General features: G+C 43.2%; 1 protein-coding gene across 1 annotated transcript in view; it reads left to right on the forward strand.

The window, feature by feature from the left end:
* The window catches only part of LOC120955222 (carbonic anhydrase-related protein 10), a 70,999-nt gene extending 55,813 nt beyond the window's left edge, over positions 1–15,186 (forward strand). The window contains exons 3-8 of the mRNA XM_040375869.2: positions 1,053–1,103; positions 10,604–10,740; positions 10,824–11,036; positions 11,104–11,421; positions 11,524–11,707; positions 13,535–15,186. Of these exons, the coding sequence (XP_040231803.1) occupies positions 1,053–1,103; positions 10,604–10,740; positions 10,824–11,036; positions 11,104–11,421; positions 11,524–11,707; positions 13,535–13,557 (926 nt within the window). The 3' untranslated portion in view covers positions 13,558–15,186. The remainder of the gene's footprint in view (positions 1–1,052; positions 1,104–10,603; positions 10,741–10,823; positions 11,037–11,103; positions 11,422–11,523; positions 11,708–13,534) is intronic.
* The last annotated feature ends 7,094 nt before the right edge of the window (positions 15,187–22,280 follow it).

Raw genomic sequence — 22,280 nt, forward strand, 5'->3', positions numbered from 1 at the left:
AAGCATTGAGACGATAAAAAAAAATCGTGAAGCGTGAATTCTAGGCATCCTTTGTCAATAGATAATGATAATCCACCGGGCGAATCAATGTGCGATATATGCCACATTTCGTGCGGACTCGAAGTCTACTGGATCTCAGCAGTCAGTGAAGCCTGTAGTATGCATAATTCCCATGCACAATGCGTATCGGTATTTCGCTGCTGATGTCGTTATCCGAAGTAACGAGCGTCCCAAGATAGCAGAATTCCTTTACCAACTAGAGATCCCAGTTGGTCTGGGCCTCCGACAAGCAGATACTTAATTTTCGTCACATTGATCCTCAATCCAATTATTGCTGATTCGCGTTTGTATCGGGTGTACGCCTCACACGCCTTCGCTGTTGTTCTACCGATGATGTCGATGTCATCCGCGAATACAACAATTTGTAGAGACTGGTAGAGGATCGTGTCACGGATGTCTCTACACTATTGCACTACACCCCGTTCATGGTGACCTCTAACAGCCAGATCAACTTCCCAGGGAAGTGGTACCGCTGCATGATGTTCCATAGCTCATTCCAGGCTATGGTGTCGTTGGCCGCCCTGAAGTCGATGAACAGATGGTGCGTAGAGATCTGGCGCTAAAGTGTAAAGTGTAAAGCCGTAAAGTGATTTGCCTCCAACAAACCCAGCTTGGTAGCTGCCGACGAAATTTGTAGCAAGGGGCGCAAGTCTGCAGCACCGGGGAATCCGTGTTGAATGTTTATTTAACTATAAAATTGTATTTCCAGCTATTTTTAACCCTTGTTCCAAATATGTCACAAGGACAGTATGCGTTTTTATCAATTCTTCCTTTTGTTATGTTTACTTACACCAGAATCTTGCTCTCTCTCTCTTTCTCTCTGCCTCCCACTTTTCTGTCTCGCGTTAGACATAAACGTTGACCATTTCATTCGATACTGAAACCGCTGCCAAATTTATTCGTTCCGCTTGCTTTCGGTTAAACTAATTCCTACACAGCTCACTATCACGATCTCATTCTCGCCTTCCCACTCCTTTTTCTTTCTATTTCAGCAATATCTGCGGTCAGCTGGGAGGAATGGTGGACGTACGATGGCATCTCGGGTAAGTGTGTTTCGTTTGCTTATTATTCACAACAAAACTTACCTTTGCTCCATTTTGCAAACGAAACCGAAAACTCCGTTTGCTCCGCTGTTGACAGCCGTTTGCGTTCTCAGTGTGTGTGTGTGTGTGTGTGTGTGTGTTCCAGACACGGTTTTCTATCCTTGACGCTGCGACGGAAGAAGAAGTCTGCCGGAGCCGTTCAAATGTTCGGCATGTGATTGTTTTCTCACAATTAATTTTAATAATGAATAGGATAAGCTCATCGCTGCTGAACGGTTTGTGGACGGTGACGGGTGGGCCAAGGGTAAGCCAAGCCTGCACACAGCACCGCCAGGGCTGGTTGGTTGCCATTTATCCATTAAATCCAGCACAGCAGGCAGCTCGTTTAGCTGTTTCCGTGCCCCGAAGATAGCCCGTGGTTCGAATGGTAGCTTTGGCTAGTTATTCAATAAGCAGCTATCGGTGTGCGCTTTTAATGTAGGGTTTAAGATGCCATGCCAGCATTCAGTACAAGATTGTGCTAAGTAGAATATGCTACAGAGAAGCACCGGTTGAATTGTGTAAAGTAAACAAAATTGATGGCATACAATTGTCCTGCTCCGATGGTTGGCAAAGTCCGGCCAGCGAGCTACATCTATCTAGCATGCATGGCCATTTGATTGGGATGTGACTAGATTCAAAACAGGATAAGCTTTGAGAAACAAAATACAGAACATAAAGGATTGAACGAAACTGTTATACAGGCATTTCCCACGTTTTGTTGTAATGTGTATATTTAATTTCAATGCGAACTGGATATGTTTTGCGTATGCGTTAAATTGATTGTTGAATACTTGTCCATCGATTAATTGTTGCAGTTTTGACCCAATAGTTTTAAAATGTCTTCACTTGGTACAGAGTGATTTCTCACTTGTTGCTCAATAATCCTGTTATTGACAAAATTGAGATATATATTTGATGTGGCTTTAAATGGCTATACCATATTGGAGCACTTAAGAAGGTCAAGAGGATTGATTGATGCTTTTTAAACGTATTTCTGAACGTGTTATCGTAAGTGGTTCTGGTTGATTTAACAGTCTGAAAAAAATTCTAGCGGAACACAATTCTAAGCTAATTTTGTGCTCCGTATTTTGGTTAAAATCCATTGAAAACCATAGTTTTAATGGAATATTTTGTCACTTATTCAACGGATGTTTTAGGAATGGAATTACAAAATTTACACGTTGACATTGATTTATGTTGAAGTTATTGAAGTTTTGGTTAAAATCCATTGAAAACCATAGTTTTAATGGAATATTTTGTCACTTATTCAACGGATGTTTTAGGAATGGAATTACAAAATTTACACGTTGACATTGATTTATGTTGAAGTTATGCAGAAATATATTTAGTTGTTATGACAAAAGATCTGCAATTTCGTAGTTTTGGCACCGTATTTACAGCGTTAACAAAATATTCCTTAGGAAATGCTTAGGATTTCGGATAATATTGATACATGTAACAAATTAGTCATGTCTTTTCGACTTCATTTAACAGTAACAACTAAAGTGCTTCACAAATAACATTATAAAATTGGATTTTCACATAGAATGAATAGCTGTCGAACCGATACACACACTACCAACACACTTTAACACGTTTACCGTGAATAGCTAATACAACTGATCGGAGAACAGAACTGCTTCTCATTCAAATTCTGTTGCTCATAAACCATTTTCTGAGGCACTTATCGATCAGCTCACCTTTGATCCAGCGTGAAGCCAACATTGCTGCTCGGGGGCACTTTGCATCCATCGGCACTCTGATATACTGCCCGCCTTACAGATCACATCAAACGACTTCTTAATAGACCCGGCTGCAATCCAACGCAATTATCGCAGCCGATTGCAATCGGAAAGAATGATTATTTTCCACTTCCAGTCCCCGTTTGGTTCGGCGCCTTTCCCGCGACAGGTGTATGCGCCCGCCAGAAGAATGCGCAAAGGTTGCTCATTTTAATGACAAAATTCTTTTCATTGCAACCACACCTCCCTCTCCGCCTCCCACGAACGTCCCGAGGCTTGCGCGGCCCGTGACTTTTCGGCACACCCGACTTTTTGTCAGGAATCAATTTCATCCGGCCTGGCAACGATCGGAGCAATAAATGACGCTGCCCCTCGTTCGGGCGCTCGGGCGCGCGGCGCTGCCGTTTAAGGCGACGTTCTGCCACTCGTCTTAATCACTGAGCGTGTGGGACTGGAGCAAACCTCCCCACAGCACGGTGAAGCATCCGAACAGTGGCGATGACCAGGAGTCTGGGAGCATTAATTTTTATGAAAACGTGCTGCGAGCGCGATACGGCGGTGGGCTAACCGCCCCTCGCCATGCTTTCACCTTTTTGCGGAAGGTGGATAATAAAACCGGTAGTTTCTTGAGCTCAGCGTTACCTCACGAGGGGTAGGAAGGTGTGTGTGTGTGTGTGAGTGTGTGTGCCAATAAAAGCCTTCGGAACAGCCGGACGAAAACAATCTACTTCCTTTTTTATTCTTTGCTTTTCCGCGTTGTTGTTGACTACCTTTTTTTCGTTTTCTGGCCCACTTTCGGCTTCGACAGGGGATGAAATTCTTCCTTTATGAGCTTCAATTCCGCGGACCGTTCATTTGCGCTTTTTTCCCCATCCTCGGTGGTGATGGTGGCGGGCAGAGCAGTAAAATTTGCATTTCAATCATTTCGAATCATCTCGCCTGCTCGAATCGATGGGTATCGGCTTCATTTTTTTTTTTTTTTGTTGTGTTGCTGGGTTTTCATCAAACCTCGCAAACTTATATTGGGTCGCCTGGGTACGCTCGGGAATACTGCTTTCACCTTTCTCCAAAGCGCTCGTTGGTGCCGGCTGCGATAGGTGCCGGCCGATGCTTGCCGCACTACGTTTTTATAACCCGCCAGCACCGAAACAGCGCCGGAATGAAAAGTACTGCGTAAAATAAAATGTAGATTCTAATCAAATTAATTCTTAACCCGTACCGCGCTCAGCGTGATTAGGGGTTTCCATAAGAAGAACGTTGTTCGTTGTGCATTGGGACACGAAGACGTCGAGGTGGCCTGCACCAAGCTTAAGAAGGTAGCCAATCCATCAGCCTTTTCAGAAAACAACAAAACAGCACCACGGCTCACATTGAAAAACAATTCGGACCGAAGGACCGAAAGCTTCGGAACGGGTAATGGGTAAACCTTTTATCCAAACATCGCGCAGCCGGGCGAGTGAAGGAAATGAATTGTTTCTTTTCTGTGTGGATTCGGGATTCTTACAGCGTCGAGATCAACGGTAATGATGTGTTCCATTAGATTGCCTCGAATAGTGCTGACTAATTGCAATCAATAACAGGACGGTTGCAATAATTCCAACGGTTGAGATTAATGGCACGCTGCGCCGTTTATTTGGTAAAGTTTACCGGCGGAACAATGTGAAAGAAACAAAACTCTGGCACGGTCCCAGTAGTGGGAGCAGATAATGTAAAATTAAACTAAACGTTGCAATCACATTGCTGGTGCTGTTAGATAAAGTTTACTACAAGACACCAGAACAACAAAAACGATAGCAAAGGAAATAGAAGATTTCATGGCGAAATGCATGTCGGTTGGATGGTTTTTTTTAATTAAAACAATACAATTCAGCTTAAAACTATGTCTCTTGCGTTACCTAGATCTACCGTTTGTAGCACTGTTGTTTTTTGATTGCTCTTAAATTTTTTTGATATTAATACGTTCATTTTGATTTTCATAAAAGTTGCTGTATACATTATTCAAATGTTTTTTTCCCAAGTTTTGATTAGAAGCAGGAAAGATTTAATTTTAGGTTTAGCAGTCTTTATCCACCGTGTCGTTTAATAATGTCGTTTTTGTTTTGTCCAGTTCATCCATTCGTCTTTAAATTCATTTTTTTCTACTTCATTAACTTCATTAATAGTCATTGTTTTTTAGGTTTATTGATATGTACATTCTATCTAAGTGTGAGGCTGAATTATGAATATAGTATGTAATAGTGATGGGAGCTCCAGATTGAATTCGTGAATACACTCCGACATTTTTTAATCCGGATACGACTCCAAAATAAATATCGCTTCGACTCCGGGTGCTCCGAACGAATACAGATTCAATTGGCTCCGATTTAATCCGGATTACTCCGATCGAATCCAGATGGCTCGTTTTGAATCCGTATCAATACCGTGCTTAATTTGTAGTGCAAAATACTTGCACTACTCAAGTAAGCTTACAAGCAACCCTGCTAGCTAACATTGCAGTCTTCATAGCCTGGCAAAAAATCGTATGCTGGGATTTCCATAGTTTTCTGGTAGTTTCCAGATTTTTGTTTTGATAAATTTCGTGACCTATAGCTTGCTTCTGTAATACTTTTGGATTCTTTCAAAGATTTCAAAGACCTATAGTTTCCCGTAAATGTTTTACCCGTTCCCGTTATTAGTTGGCATTATCTAGATATTTTTCAGACAAATAACTCAAATACTTTAGAGCAACGCTCAAAAACTTGTTCAACAGTTCAAAAATATTAATTGAATCAAAATTATTTATGGAAGCTATCAATAAATCGTGTGTGTCTGATAGATAAATCACAGTTCACGGGAAACTTATAGTTTGTAGTTAAGTGGATATACAAAGTATAGTGTCACAGTATAGTGCAGATACACGAATTTGAATTAGGCAGTATAGTTATGAGTTAATTGTTATGCATAATTATATAAGGATGGTGTGATTTACCCAATTACTTAAAAAGGCTGCACATTATTCCATCTCAAACATTTGATTTTGATTCCATCTCTTGACATTTGATGCATTTGATCTGTTGACTTATTACTTATACACCAATTAGAACACTTAGACATCAAGCGATTTTTTTTTAGAATGCGTTAGACCTCAATACTCGTTTGTGAATCACACAAACTATTGCACCAAAGTTCATATAAGACACAAATCGATGCATAGTACTTTTTTGCTCTAACACAAAGATCTTGGGTTTAACAGTTATCTCGTGTATTTTTACACGCACACACGAAAGCTCAAAGTAAACGAGGCGTTAATTTGGCGACATTGTTTACTTATGTTGGTGTTCTGTTCGAGTATCTTGAATCATCTTAAAGAAGTTCTCCCAGCGACAATTCACTTAAAATACAAGGGTTTTACGGATTTGATAATTCGATAATAAATCAATTATATCTTCACTTGATAAATCACCAAGCAATACCGTTTTAAGCAGGCATTGAAAACAACACAAAAACAAGAATTGCATGTCGCATTTCACACATAATGTAAAACAAAACACTGGAAGAGGTAAATGTCAAGGCTTCCTCTCTTTACTTTCATTTGTCAAGGGATGCATCGTCCTTTACCCTATATAAACTGACATTGTGCAGCCGGGCTATGTTCGGATGTCTCAGGCGATTGATCTGGGATGCGTCCAGATAGCTTGGTTTCTAGTTGGTTTCTTTACTTACATTTTGTTTCTTTAACTATCCCTAGCACTAATACTAGGGTAAGTGTACCAATAGTGGTGCAATTTGTAGTGCTCCAGATTTGTAGTTTTAATGGATTTATATTGTCAGGAAGGTCGATTTGTGAATATTTTAACACATAGCAATTGGAATATGTTTTATCTTGCAAGGATTTATGTATGAATAGCAAGGACTGCTGCCATAATACTGATATCTTGCGTAAACTGATCGTAAAAAATGTATACATTTGGTTGATGAAACTATTGACTAAAGTACTGCATCACACCTGTCGTCAACCCACACCCGGAACAGAAAGCTTGATTTGAGTTCGATTTTTCATTCAGCGAAATAAGCGAATTTTGGCCTTTTTTGGTAAATTACCTACATAAAACTCATTTCTGTTGCTTATTTTTGTGAAAACAGTACGACATGTCAAAAATATCATCGAAAAAATCTAAAACGACCTGTTTTTATTGATTTTATAACTATAACCACTACAGGAACATGCCTGTTTTGTGTACCTATAATAGCACTATATGAGTTTCGTTATGAAATCCCAAGGATTTTGGAAAAATGTTGACACATTATTTTGTGAATAATGGATTTTTCGGTCACTAGGTAGCGGAATGGTCCCATTTATCTTTTAAATTCTTTGTAAAGAACATTTCACACTGACGTAAATAACTTAATTACTTTTAATTTGCCGTATGTACTGCATTTTAGTGCAATACCACCACCATTGGTACTACCACCACTATAGGTACATTTACCCTACTATCGCTAATTTCTTATTGATCTAGATCATTTGATGGACTTACAGAATGCATACATTTAGGCACAAACAGACTAGTTGGTGTGCAGTCGAGTGTGCCGGATGGAACCCAGACTATTTCCTGGCTTTATAATGCGGAAGATCTAGAGACGTGCACGTCGATTATGCATTGGCCAATAGTTCAATATTACATGCGTTAAGTAGGTGCTTCAGGAGTAGGTTAAACAGGAGTAGGTTAAAAGTCGAAAACTGGTGCCTACGCCTGGAGAATTCAACAATATTCTCTACCCACCTTTAACCTCGTTGCCCGTTGTCCTGGTTTGGGTTTGGAATGGTGTAGTAGGTATCATCAGCTCGTCAAGGATGCTAACAGTCTTCTCGTTGACTGATAGTGTTGTCACCAATTTGATGTGTGCCTGAAGAATTAGGATAGATAAAAATATTATGCAGAGAAACGGCATCCTAATCGAAATAGATGTTGTCTTGGTTTGCTCACACGTTAGCCCTTGATAGTCATTAGAGAGGTGAATGAGGCCAATTGGCTCAAAGTCTCTATAAAAAGATAAAGAAAAAAGATAGTCATTAGCTTGAACTCTTCGAGCAATCATTTCTCTAGTACATGTTTTATTCTTCTTGAATGTTAAAATAGCAGCTTAAAAAAGTGGCCTCGCTAGCTCGTCTGTAATTAGAGCACACGTCTACAAAACCCATTCCCGCCACATATTCTTTGATTGCAGGGTTGGTCGGTCGTTTGTTGCGACTACCGGTAAAATCCTTGTCTTACATCGAACATCACGGAATGATGTGTTGCCATTTTGTTTACACTGTAAACTATTCCCAACCTATAGCAAGCCGGGATAAATAACCACCGTCAGTGTAGGAGTGCTGTGTGCAGCAAGCACCCAATAATTTCGTTATCCCAATCAACGGTTGGCCCCCGAGAGCGTTGGTGAAGTGGAGGGCGAAGCATTTCAAGCGACCGAAAAACACACAAAAGGTACTACAAGCTTTGCGCCACTCTACGGGCGCACGTGTGTGTGTGAGCGTGGTAGATACAGGGAACGTTTGACCACTACGGCGGCAAAATTGATGGTAGTGTGGTAGTATCGCGCGAACCTGTAGACAAGTACTCGCTTTTGTTACTTTTCAACTTTGCAGCTTCCTCTGCAGCTCCAAACTGGCCACCGGTTTCCCTGCGGTGTTGTGTGTGGGCCACCGCCTTCCACAGTAATGGAGACAACGGCGGGCAAACAAAACATCTAACAAAAAAAAGAGGAAGAGGAAGCATCAAACCAACGTAAAGAATATATGTATATATATATCAGAAAACATGGCTTGAGCCCGGGTCAGGTGATATGGACTTTTAGGGAAGTCATCCTTCCTGCCGGGTAGCCTACGGGCACTCGTCGCTCTCGCCGGCTTTGAAAGGAAGGTTCCAATGAATAGGGCCATCGACTGAGTGTGCCCGCTGTGTCGCTTCCCCTGTGTTCTGAAGTTTTTCTACTATTTTTTTTTTTCTTGCCGACAATGGGTTTATCATGACAAATGATCGTATCGTCGAACACAGCATCAACAGTCACCGAGCGGAGTGTGTGTGCGGAAGTGGTTCTGGGAGTTTGGGGGACGGGAAAACAGTAGGAACATATCCTTCCTGCACTGCCCTGCCCTGTGCCAGGTGTGCCAGCTGTACTTTTCTGGTTAAATAAACGTCCAGCGCTGTACGTTTTAGGGCAAAACTCCTTGGAGATATTTGCTGGCCTTTTATCCTGCGTTCCGTTGGATAGTTTTATCATCGTTACGTGAAAGTCTGGGTTTTTTCCCCCTTTTCCTTACTTCCGTGTTTGGATGTGGCTTGCACAAGCCACAGTACGGAGAAATAGGGCCTGGGATCACTAACACTCTCGGGTAGAATAATGGTGCAAGCCAACCTCTAAAAAAAGAAAACATTGGTGCCACTCTGCACATTGTTGTGCAAACTCTTCCGAGCGCTGAACCATGACCGTTCTTTATGACATTTAATTTCTAAGACATTCCCGTTCAAGTCTTGAGGAAAATGTTGTGCCACCGGATGTGAGCTGCAATTGGTTCCACCAACCTCCCGCCTTTCCAGCCAGAGCCATCTCCAAATATCCATTTTTCGGGCAGCTCCGGCGCACCGAAAGGGATAAATACATAAAAAAAAAGAATAAGATCGGCCAAGTTCACGCCTTGGAGAGGGAAAACACATCAATATATTTCATGCCTGCTCATTGCGAGCAATAACCCCGGTCATATTCGACAACCTATGGTCACGTAAGCGCCCCGACGTGAGTCAGCGCACTGTATCATTGCAGCATCACTTTTCCCAAAACGAGGCACCAAGGACCGAACGAGCGGTGAGTGATGTGGGTAACTTCTTGCTATCACATTCAAGAGAAAGGTTGGGGGAGGGGGGGAGCCGTGGAATCGGGTCGGGAGTGGAAATGGAAAAAAGTGACCCGACGGCAATGAAAGGTAAACATTGACCGAAACCATTACGCTCGGGTCAGCATTTTGTTTCTTCGCTTATCGTATGATCTATTTTTCGGCTTTGCGAGCTACGATTGCGACTGCGATGGAGGTAGGGATGGGATAGGGCAATGAGCTGGAGCCAATCTAACGGCCTTCACCTTTATGGCAGAAGCGGCCGCAGCTGCTAAGCGTGGAGGCAAGGAGGGGCAAAAAGTGGCAGCCACTACCGGCAGCCACCGAAGTGCACAGATAAACGATTTATCAAATATTCATGAACTAGCCCAGTCCAAGGTGCTCGAAACATTGAGTGAGAAACGGCCCGGGGAGGGAAGGGGGGAGGAAGGTGCCAGGGAGGTCGTTTGGTGCATTCTTTCCCAGCAGCGTAAAGTGCTCGTTTAACCGCACGATTACTTCATCACCTGCTGAACCGTTTCACGGGCTGTTCCTGGTTTGAATGGTTTGTTGTGCGATGTTGTGTGGAGCAGACATCGAAGCACTAGACAGGTAGTCTCTTTACATGGTCTTGCTCACGTTGCAGGCTGTCTTTGGCGATGTACCTTAGCCCTATCAAATGGCAGTAAAACCGTGCAGCAGTTTACAGTTCGTTTTGCTGTCGGAATGGTGTTAGCTAGATTAGGGTTTCCCTATCAACCTGGGACTGGGAAGATACGTAAAAGAAAGAGAGAGAGAGAGAGAGAGAGAGAGAGAGCTTAACTGTTTCAACTAGATCTCGTTCTGTTTTGACACACTCACAGGTCCTGCCTTTTGGGGATTAATCAACCCAGAATGGTCCCTGTGCAACAAAGGACGCCGACAGTCACCCGTCAACTTGGAGCCGCAGCGGCTACTGTTCGATCCAAATCTTCGTATTCTGCACATAGACAAACATCGGGTAGGTACCAATCGGCAGGTCGTCTATTCTCGTGATGCAAGAAAAGCAATAACCTCACACCTTCCATTGCCGTCTCAACCTAGATCAGCGGAACGATCACCAACACAGGCCACAGCGTGATCTTTACCGCGGACAACGAGACGTCTTCTGCGTACGGTACGCCCCAGATACCGGTCAACCTGACCGGCGGTCCACTCTCCTACCGGTATCGATTTCACGAGATACACGTACACTACGGACTGCACGATCAGTTCGGCTCGGAGCACAGCGTCGAAGGCTACACGTTCCCGGCGGAGGCAAGACACGCTACCGCACACTGTTTTGTGCAACTCGTACCTAACACGTTTCCCCTCCATTCAACAGATACAAATCTTTGGCTACAACTCGCAGCTGTACGCCAACTTTAGCGACGCACTGTACCGTGCGCAGGGCATCGTGGGCGTCGCCATCCTGCTGCAGCTGGGCGATCTGTCCAACCCGGAGCTGCGCATGCTGACCGACCAGCTCGAGCGGATCCGATACGGTGGGGACGAGGCGCCGGTGCGCCGGATTTCCGTCCGCGACCTCCTGCCCGACACCGAGCACTACATGACGTACGAGGGTTCGACGACGGCACCGGCCTGCTACGAAACCGTCACCTGGATCGTGATGAACAAACCGATCTACATCACGAAGCAGCAGGTAATGACGTCGGTTACCCTACCGTCGGTTGCCCTCCGCCAGTCTAAGGATATCTTCAAACCTCGTGGGTTTTTTTTTTGCTCGTTTTTGTTTTATTCACAGCTTCACGCACTGCGAAGGTTAATGCAGGGTGGTCCCGACCATCCGAAGGCACCGCTGGGCAACAACTTCCGGCCGCCCCAGCCACTGCTGCATCGTCCCGTGCGGACGAACATTGACTTTCGAAATAAACTGGAAAAAGGGGGAAAAATATGTGCAACTATGTACAAGGACGTTCACTATAAAGGTAGGAGGGGTTGGGTAATGTGGGGGAAAAAAGAAAATATACAATGACGCTTATATTGCGGCATGAAATTAAATTATAGGGAATGGTAGGTAAAGACGGACGCGGACTATCGAATAATTGAATTTTTCAGCATCCAAACTGAAAGTTTGGAAAACAAAAAAAACAACACATTTGAAAACATTTTTGGTATAATATATGCAAAAATGGTTAAATTCACGCTCAACACAAATCGTCCACCGTGCAGCCCCTTGTGAATCTATAACTTGCATTGTTTATATTTTCTTCAGTTTTATTATGAGTTGCATGAGTTGTCATAATTTTACACAAAAAAAAAACTAGCGGAAGAACGAGCGCTAAAGCAACACAAAATATTCTGACACCAAATCAGAAAAGAAGAACACTCGAAGGAAAATATGGACATCGAATTTGTTGATCTATTTAATTCTTTTATAAATTGAAGCTGAATAGATTACATCAAATACCTTAAATAAGGATATTTCGAAGGTATAAACCATCTAGCAACTAGAAAGAGCATTGAAATAAAAGAGAATGCTATACGCTCCATGCTGATTAGGCATTTCCCAGGACCCAATATCTTCCCACGACTTGGACTACTTTAATCAACAAAAAGAAGAGACATTGATACGACATCATTCAGCAATGGATAAGATATTCTATGGGATTACAAATATCAAAAAGTTGATTTCCAACTTGATGAAATAATGACCAGAAGAACCTTTTTGCAAATCCACTTAACTTTCTGGGGTCGTGGACTTTAGTAATTTTCTAATAGGAAGTCCTGGAATGTTATTTTGTAAGCTACTGCAACATTAAATTAAAGTTCTCGACATTTCAATAATACCTTAGATTGTGTATTCAAAATTGAGCTTGAAGCGGCGCTTACAATTCCTAAATTCACGGCTGAATGGACTGTCGTTGTATTTGGCCAAGAATTATTTTATGTACGTTCCAGGACGTGGAAAATAATAGGTAATGTTAGAATATATAAAACTACTTATATTTTCAACATTTTCTATAAGTGTCCACTTTACCCTGCCCATCTTTCCCATATCAGGTGTCCGTCTTACCCGAATATTTCAAAAATGCACATAAATAATCATAAAATTCGATAGAAACTTGAAAGTTTCAACACATTTTGCGATAAAACATGAGGATTTTGTAAAAAAAATACAGTCGTTGCCACAAAATTTTGGCTATAACTTACCTATTTTTATCTTAAAGGCACCAATATTTGACAGCATGTCACAATTTTTGCCTCCAACTCATCATATTTTGTTTCTAAGGCTGTGATTGTGGACTGTAAGTCGATCGCTTTATTTACCAAAAGTAACGTTATGATGAATCTGTTTGTTCCAAAAAATTTCAATTTAAGTTACGTGCTTATTAATTATCTTAATATTATTGAAAATATAACCATGCCTTTTTTGAAAGATGTAATCCAATGAATAATGTTGGCATGAATTTCCAGGCGTGAACAATGGTTTTATAATTCATGAAATTTTAGTTTTTTTTTCTAAAACACAATCCAAATTACACGGTTTATGAAGTGTTAAATAAAAAGATCATGATTCCTACAAGAAACATTGAAACTGTAAAACATCGTTGACTAAGAGACAAAAATAGGTGCGTTAGTGTAAAAAATTGATGCGCTCTGTCAAAAATTGATACCTTAGTGCCGAAATTTGAGCCAACAACTGTACCGCCCAAAAGTATGCAATATGCATCTCCTTTAACCACTAATACCAGCGTTTTGTAGTGGTTTCAAACAATTTTTTTTTGTTTTCTTGTACCTCTCTTCGCACACAGCTAATAGCTGGAAACACAACTGAACGGGGGCAGCGCAACGAGGACGAAACGGACGAGCACGATGATACTAGCTTGATCGTGTTCGAACCCTGAAACCTCCTGCCCGGGTTCGGCGTGGATTGCAGCGGGGTTTGCGTGTCCAGGTGTGCTGCGAGTGGATGCTGACTGTCCGCTGCCCGAACTGGTTGTCTGGACGGTGGACGACTGCCACGGCGAGGGTTCAACAGATGATGGCGTATACGGAGCGGGCAAGACGAAACAGTGAGCCGTGCATCAAACAACCACACACACACGCACACATACACAAAACGGAAACAAAATATCGTTAGATATCACTAATTAAGAGGCTTGTAGATTGGTGGACTATGTGCGAAGAAACAATTGCATGGAATACGCATATCGACGGGGAAAGTGAGTGTGTAAGAAAGAGATGTAGAAGGAGAGAGAGAGAGAAAGATAGCGGCTGAGAGAAAGAATTGAAGAGTGTGAAGACGGAAATGTACTAAAGGTGTAACTGTATACTGTAACCATATCTAGCATTTGTTTAGTATTTTGATGAAATAGTTTTACGCATACGGATGATCCGTTTGCTCCGTGGCAATAGTGGCTGAGTGTCTTGCCTTTAACAAGCCACGGGCAGCTACTAGCGAAAACGACGAGGATTGACTGAATTTCCCAACCCAAAACCCGCTCCAACACACAATCTAACGTTCATCTGATAATGGGGGTTCCACTTCATTCACGCAGGAGGTAATGTGCTTCGCCTGATATCTAATTTCGACACGGTTCCACAACACAGAGTGCAACCAGTAGGGGCAGTTTGCAAGGGGTCTAGAGGTTCCCTGGAATTTGTAGTCACCGCACTCCGAACTACGCGACCCCATTCTTGCGTGAGTTCATTTGGCTTGATCGGCATCGAGGGCATAGCGAGCTCTCTCTCTAATGGGCAATTCATCGCGAAAGTCATCTCTACATGTGGTCATGGTTCCTGTGTGTCTGTGGTGGGAGAGGGAACAAGGAAGGTGGTAGCATTGCATTGTAAACACGTCTACAACCGCACGGAGCTACCATCATTACCGCCAGTGCCAAAAGACTTCCCTCTGTCTCTCAATTTTCCTGACGCCACTTTATTTGTTTGCAGGTGATGCACCTCGTGCACAGTCACCCGTGTACACACGCTGGATGCAACTGGTTACGGGTTTTGTGGCGGTTGAGGTTCTCTTTTTTTGCATAAAACTAGCCCGCAATTACCAGAAGTTTGTCACACACCGGGTACGATTCGACGTATGTGCGACGCTCTGTGTGCAGATCAACCGTTCTGAAAACTTGTTTCAAAATTTGATAGAGCCCACGAAAGCAGTCCCACACACACACAGGCGGTTTCGGGAAATGTAAGATTCACTGGCACTGATAAGAAACGGTAATGGTGTTGGGTGTTGGAAGTACTCTCTCAGGTCCACTCCTCCCCAAAACGTTAGTAAAGATGCCCAAACCCCCCCGATTTCCCATTTTCTTCTGCCTCGGACTGGACGCATTGATGCTAGAGTTTGGCTGGACGGAGGTCACCCACGCGACAGGCAGTTGGTGCCGGGAGTGGTGCCGGGATAGCGTAACCAACGTGAGCACAAAACTACATTTCCCGTCGGGAGGGGGGGGGGGGGGGGAAAGGAGCCGGAGTAAGAAACATATACCACAAAAAAAAACAACTCCAGCATCCCAACCCCGAGTGAACAGTGTGGACGCCCCGGAGAACTGAAACTCTATTAAAAGTTTCGAATAATTTGTAAATAATATTAATACAAGCTGCACGCGTCGGTAACAACACACACACACACCCACACGACCACACCGCCATTGCGGAGAGACTTCCGCGCCAGCGGAGGCAACTGATAGCCTCGGTACCCGGTGGTAATGGTGTGCTTTCTTCGTTTTCGCTACCTTTTTTTTTACGCCCAACGTCCTCCGGTTTTGCTGCGACCACTTCCTTTCTGCACGCTGTCGTGGTATAAGGTTTGTGTGTGTGTGTCTGTGTGTGCCTCGCAACAGGCAACACAGCAAGGTCTCGGGGTTGTTTCGCTACCGGCACCACTAAATTTAAAGCTGCCAAGAGTTGACTATAAACATTAAATATAAATTAAAATCGGAAAAGGAATAGCTGGCACTATCGGACTGGTAAAGCGAATGCGGCAAGTTGTGTGAACCGCTTTGGCCAGGGTATACAGAGGGAAATGGGCTGTGGGTAGCGAGACGCGAGAGAAAGAGAAAAAAAAAGATGGCTTAATAAATTCTGTAAAAAAGTAGAAGAAGAAAGAAGAAGAAAGAACTAGCAACAAATAGATGGAACGCTCCCTCCCGGTCGCAGGACGGTGCAACACTGTTGTCTAGGATGGTGATGGTGGTGATCCGAGTGCAGAAAGCGGAATTGTGTGGAAAACATGAGGCAAGGTCTATGTGTGTGTGTGTATGTGTGTGTTTTCTTATACTTCGATGTTTTACTCACTCACCATCGTAAGCAAAACTCTGGCAGCAACACCTTCCGAATATGGAACGGGAGGTTGCTAACGTGCGCGCGAGGTGCATTTTTAAAGTAATTTTTTTTTTCATTTTTTTTTTTGCATGCTTCGAGCATGAGCCTGGGGGCTTGGAGGATGTGCCGAAACACGAGGATCGAGTGGTCGTAGGACGCAGAAACTTGTTACGCCCGAAGTTCATCTATCGCTCGGTCGGAAGAGTTGCTGTGACCGCCCCGTGGCCCTCGTTTCGGGCGATGCGCTCCCTTCTCCTGTGCGTCGGGCGGGGGCGACGACTGAGAGACAGCGTAAAAATATGAAGAAAAAATAAAATATATGTACACATAGAAATGCCGAGTGGAATAAACCTCAAATCACTGGCAATGGGATGTGCGATTATGATGATGCTTTAAAACGAGACTGCTCTGCGCACTTGCAAGCGGGGAACGTTTATTTTGCGCTCTCGGGTTATATTTTTGATTAATTGTGCTACCGACTGTCGTAGTGAGAGATGAATGCCCACTGTCAAAATGTCTGTCAGCGGGGCGCCTGACAGTATGTGTATTATTCGTTACTTCATTTCATTTTCTTTAGCTTTCATGAAATATGTACTACATTTTTGTGGGTGTTAATTGATTCTACTCTGCAATGGCAACCAACTTTCCCCGTTTTAGCCAATCAAAATCGGGCACAATCTTTTCACTCTCACACACACGTCCATACAAGAAATCGGTTTAAAGGGAAGCCATACCATCGAAGAATGAAATGCCGGGAGGTAAACCAACATCCATTCTTCCCTCAGCACCCATAAATCATGACCCCGTGACACGTTTGCTATTTTAGTACTTCTCCTACCGGCACCCTCCCCTCGCACAGCGGTGCCAACAGTGGCCCATAGACTGCACCACTTTCTGCGCACAAGCATGCCCCACTGCTTCAAAGGGCGGAAGCAAACGGAAGGGATAAGGAATGGCTGGCTTCTGCAAACAGAGTTAATGAATTTCAATCATCTGACTCACCCATCGGTGGGGTGGGTGTGCTGGATTCGTTCATTCCCGAATTGTTTCACCCATTCTTTGGGTCGCCTTTCGCTCTGCTCGTGTTATCACATTTTCTTTATTTGAGAAGAAGCTTTTTTTTTGTCTTTGGTTTTGTCTGCGCGAGTGTGCTCATTTCTATCGCCGTGCTGCCGTGCACAAACGTGGTGGGATGCCGAACAATTCAGGTTATCAGTCAGGTGCATCAATCAAACGCTCCAGCAGCTTTTGCCAGCGGCCTGTGGGAGATGGGAACGGTGCGAACAGCATGCCAGAGTATTCCGGAGTACAATACAGCTCGCGAATCCAACCGTACCGCGACAGAGTTTGCACCACGGTTCGGGCTTTTGTCGGCGAATGGACAGCGTCATGTTGAAATTATTATCAATAAAGCTATGGAAACCCCATTATCAGATAGTTGTACCCGGTCGATGGCGCTACCTAAGCGGTGAGGAATCCAGGAAGGTCTTAATCTATCAGTGCCCGGATGAACAAAACCCTGCTGAACCGCACTAGTACGAAGATAGTTTTTGTCCATTTTAAACTGAACACATGCAAATATTTCAAGCTTTAAATTTGATGAAAAAGTAGCAAAAATTCATAAAATGATTTTTTTGTTTCTCCGAAAATTCAAATTTCTGAGCACTCATAGATTGATGGCGAACTTTTGCTGCTACGGTTGCATACTGGCAGGCGTTCTGCAATCTAATGACTGGTTGAGCTGACAAGCTCATCAAGCACGCCCTAAAGTATGCAATCGTACAGCGAGCGCCACCGCATCCTTTTGTCCAACCCGTTTACGCAGCGTTTGCTCGACGGGAACCGTTACTACAGCTTATCAAACACAGAGCAGAATTACAACAACAACAACAACAACAAGAACAAAGAAATAAATCAAATGCGCTTGGCCACTGGGCGAAGGAGACTTTCGTCAATTGCTTGCCCTCGTCAATAATCTGCTTACTGTACAATATGGAGCACACCAGAAGGTACCATGGGATGGAAAACATACAAACACGCACACTCACAGCCCCAGCATACCCGATGCATGAGTGCAAATCTTATGACAGAAGAGATGGAGAGCGAGCGTCCTGTAATGAGAGTGATGTAATATATTGAACCGTGGCGTGGCTGTGCTGGTCTTGCTTTGGAATATGGCTGAGGTAAAGCAAACGATGCCATTAACACAGAAGGAACTGCGTGTGTGTGTGTGTATGTGTGTGTGTGTGTGTGTGTGTGTGTGCTTGGGTGTGTAAATGTAAATATAGAATATCGTCATATCTCTGTGCGCAGCGTGGTGCGAGCGGTGACCAAACGAAATCTGTAAGAGACTCTAGACTAGCAGTACAATAAAAATGGAACGCTCCGATGGTAGACCAGGCAGGTATGCGATAGTAGTAGTACGCCGTAATCATAAAACGTTCAGCATTGAAGAGAACATTGCAGACTAACCGTCGCACGGATACGAGTGATTTACACACACTCATACTCAATACGCTCCCGGCGCAACCAGACTATCCAAAACTATTGGCCACACTTACGCTTAGCAGCTGGGCAAACAGACGCACACGGCGGGCACACTCCCTCCTGCATCACGCTCGATGCTGAGCTCGATCCTGCGGATAGGGCGGCAGGGAGAGTAAGGAAGTAACTAGGTATGGATGGTACGATATCGATATGTTTACCTCTGCCCGCAATGAGTGTGATATCAACATATAAACATATGCAGCAAGCACAAACATTAAAGGCAAAAACCAAAAAATAAAAAAGCTAACTCAAACATCCACATAAGATCCTTCCACTTCAACTAGCTGGAATCTAACCTAACCCGTCGAAGCGTGAAGGTGACAAACCATGAGTGAGCTTTTTTCGAGCATCGAGTCGTGTCGTTGCCATAGGGCGAAATAATTGACGCGCTTGGGTCAAGCTTGAATCAAAACATATCCCCGACAATAGAGCCGTCAATAAATTCTGTCAATTTCCTTCCCCTCTTCGATGCGAGACACACAACCGTCATCCTTCTTATCAAAAAAAAAAAAACAAACAAACCAACAAAACCATTACGAATGCGTTGGGCCGACGGGAACACCCATACTAAAGCCTTGCCGTACTTAGGATATCAATCAATTACACGCCTAATTCTGTAAGTATTACACGAGTAACGCTCTATGCTAGCTTCCCGTTTCCCCGCCGCCGCCGTTCCAAACCATTACCCGTTGCGTGTTTGTTGGCAGCGCGGTGAAGATGTCGGCGAGCGTTGCAAGAAGTGTTGGACAGTGGTGACACGCAAATAGATCTTTGTTTTTTTTTTTCAATTTTACCGGACGTATTCGGACGAGATGCTATTGCCGAACGAAGAGGGCGATCAGAGCTAATGCCATATCCTACTGAATGCAGTAAACCCACACAACCCAAACAGGACGGAATAAATTTGGCGTAACGCATCCTAAAGTGACGGGTGTTTTTGGTCGTGTGCATAATACTAAAAAACACATACTGAGCTGTTAATTTTATAGGGCTTTTCATATTTTGTTTCACAAAAGTGTTGGAATATTTGTTACATAAAAAGTACTAAATTAAAAACAAAAAAAACAAACAAACAAAGAAACTATTATTGATTATTACTCACCGCTTACCAGCGCAAACCCATCTGGCATATAGGCAAATCAGGGGAGACAACCAATAAATGACCAAAAAGGTTGAGCTTGCGGAATGTTGGCGAATGGCACGGAGGGGGGAGCGGGGAACAAACCGCTTTCCTTCAACCTGCGCAAGGTTCTTCGGCATCGCCAGGCAAACTAAAGAACAATCCATGATATCATTAGCAAGACAAAACTAAAAAAGGAGATAATACACGTTAGTGGCTGTTCGCTCACAGCGTGACGCCAGAACTCTTAAGCAGCAGCTCCAATATCCAGTATTTATATGAGGAGAGTGGAGAAAAGAAAAAAAAAAAACAACACACAAAAACAAACAAACAAACCAAAATCAGATAAATCAAGATGTTATAAACTTAACCGTGGCAGGGGAACCGGGCAGTTTGAAGCGCTTTAGAGGGTAACGAGAACGGAACGGAAGAAGAGAAAATCATTAAACCCCGTATCGTCGTGTCGCTCTCCATCTTGTCCTGATGTGCTCCTTCTCCTCACCCTCCTTCTCCTTCTCATCCTCCTCCTCATCCTCCTCCTAATCCTTCTCCTTCCCGTCCTCCCGCAAACGAGAAGGGACAGCTTCCACCCACTGACCGTTCAATGAGTGCTTTGCCACGACAAGTTAAAAAAAGTATGTAAAATTAAATAAAAAAATAACAAAAACAAACAAAAAACATCGAAAAAATACCGGTCGGAGAAAGAAAAATATTTTCGTGTTCGTATTTTTTTTATTTTGTTGCTTTTTCCTTCTATTTACAACAGGTTCGAAACACTCCAGGAAGATGCTGGGGAGGAGATCAAAATGGTAAAACACGAACTAGATACTCGTTGTCTGCGTGTCAGTTCTCCGAATGTAAACAGCGTGCCAAGTTTCCAAGCGTACGCCAAATTACACCTTTATGCATATTGTGGCAATATTGTCGAAGAAAGCAAAACCCAAAACGAACGACACAATCCCAACCAAGGTTAGGATTGAACGACAAACGAAGCGAATATCCACGGTAGTGTCGTGGCGGCCAGTGTTCGAATGCTTTTTTTTATTTATATTTTCTCTGTCTGACAGCTCACTCCACTTAACCCCGACGCCAGCACTTACCTCATGGATGGTGAGATAATTTTAAATTTAACCCTCCCATGTCCAACCTACAAGAAAAGAAGAATCAATTTCCAGACAGGGCAAGTTTTTTTTTCTTTTCTTTTAATGTAGTCCGTGATAGCCAGGGATTGGGAACACTTTTTAGGAAAAGGGTTGCATTGATGGAGTCTTCGGCACGTTTCCTGAAATGAAATGTTTGATAGCTTTTCGTTCGGAAAATAAACTGTAGTAAACAATACTTAAGCAATCGGACAGTGTCGCTATCTACTACAAAAAATAAACCTATTCAACGTAATGCCAATGAAGCAAACGCAAATGAAAAGAGTTGTAGCGTAGCAGATCTCGCGCACCGCATGGATTTAGCAGGTCAACGACTAGACCTTGCCGATCCCTGTATCCAAGTATATTCGGTGGTAGTGGTAGTGCAAAACTGGAAAAAGTAAGTGGTTAGATAAATCATGATTATTTGTTTTTCTCTCCCTTTCGTTCTCTCTCTCTCTCTCTCTCTCTCTCTCTCTCTCTCTCTCTCTCCCTCAGCTTGAATCATTCGTTTTTAACCAAACAACACTCAAGTTAGTGCTTTACTGTTTGATTTTGGCGTAGCTTTTCATATTTTACTATCTTTTTTTTCAGTACATAATCCACGACGGTTAAGGCAAGAAAGATAAAAAGAAATGAAGGACAGCTCACAATAAGGCTTACAAGAGGGAAAGGGGGGGGGGAGGAAAAAAGGCCAGGATGAAAAACCCGCGGAACCAAAAATCTGTAAATGGATTCACCTTCAAAAGCAAAGTTTATCCTCCCGGCGTTTCCTCCAGCACGTTGGTGTGTTCGTAAGTGTGTGTGTGTGTGGGAGTGCAGGTATTGCTGACGAAAATGTACCTGTTTAAATGTATACAGTGTTTCATAATAAATAAAATTACTACGTGACACGTTTGCAGAACGAGCGCACCACTCAGCGAGCGCTGGGTAGGTATGAGTGGAGCCGTAGAAGGCGCGCCAGTAGGTTATCGCTTTATTTTACCTTCCGTGCGCCTCGCCAATGCCACAATGGGCATTTGCCAGGATGAAATTCAAAAAATCAACTTTGTAATAGCGCAATTCCAAAGAATAGGTTTTAATATATAGGGTTAAACTAAGAAAAATACCATATATGAGCTCTTTATCTTTACTGGTTCTCTAGAATAGACCTCTCAAAGTCGAGACTTGTGAAAAAACGCAGAAACATCTTCACTTTTTTGGACAATTTTGAACCTTTACAACTTTTTCAAATATGAACCAATTTTGATAACTTTAGACATTTTTAAAAAGGATATTTAGTCAGCTTTATAAATACACTACCTGGCCCGACAAACTGAACCATTCCAAAAAAACTAAAATATTCCATTATTGCTTTGTTACTTGGGATAGTTGTATCGTGCCCGTATCCCCTTAGGATCCGATCATCGAGTG

The sequence above is a fragment of the Anopheles coluzzii genome, chromosome X (assembly GCF_943734685.1).
Source record: "Anopheles coluzzii chromosome X, AcolN3, whole genome shotgun sequence".
Classification (NCBI taxonomy): domain Eukaryota; kingdom Metazoa; phylum Arthropoda; class Insecta; order Diptera; family Culicidae; genus Anopheles; species Anopheles coluzzii.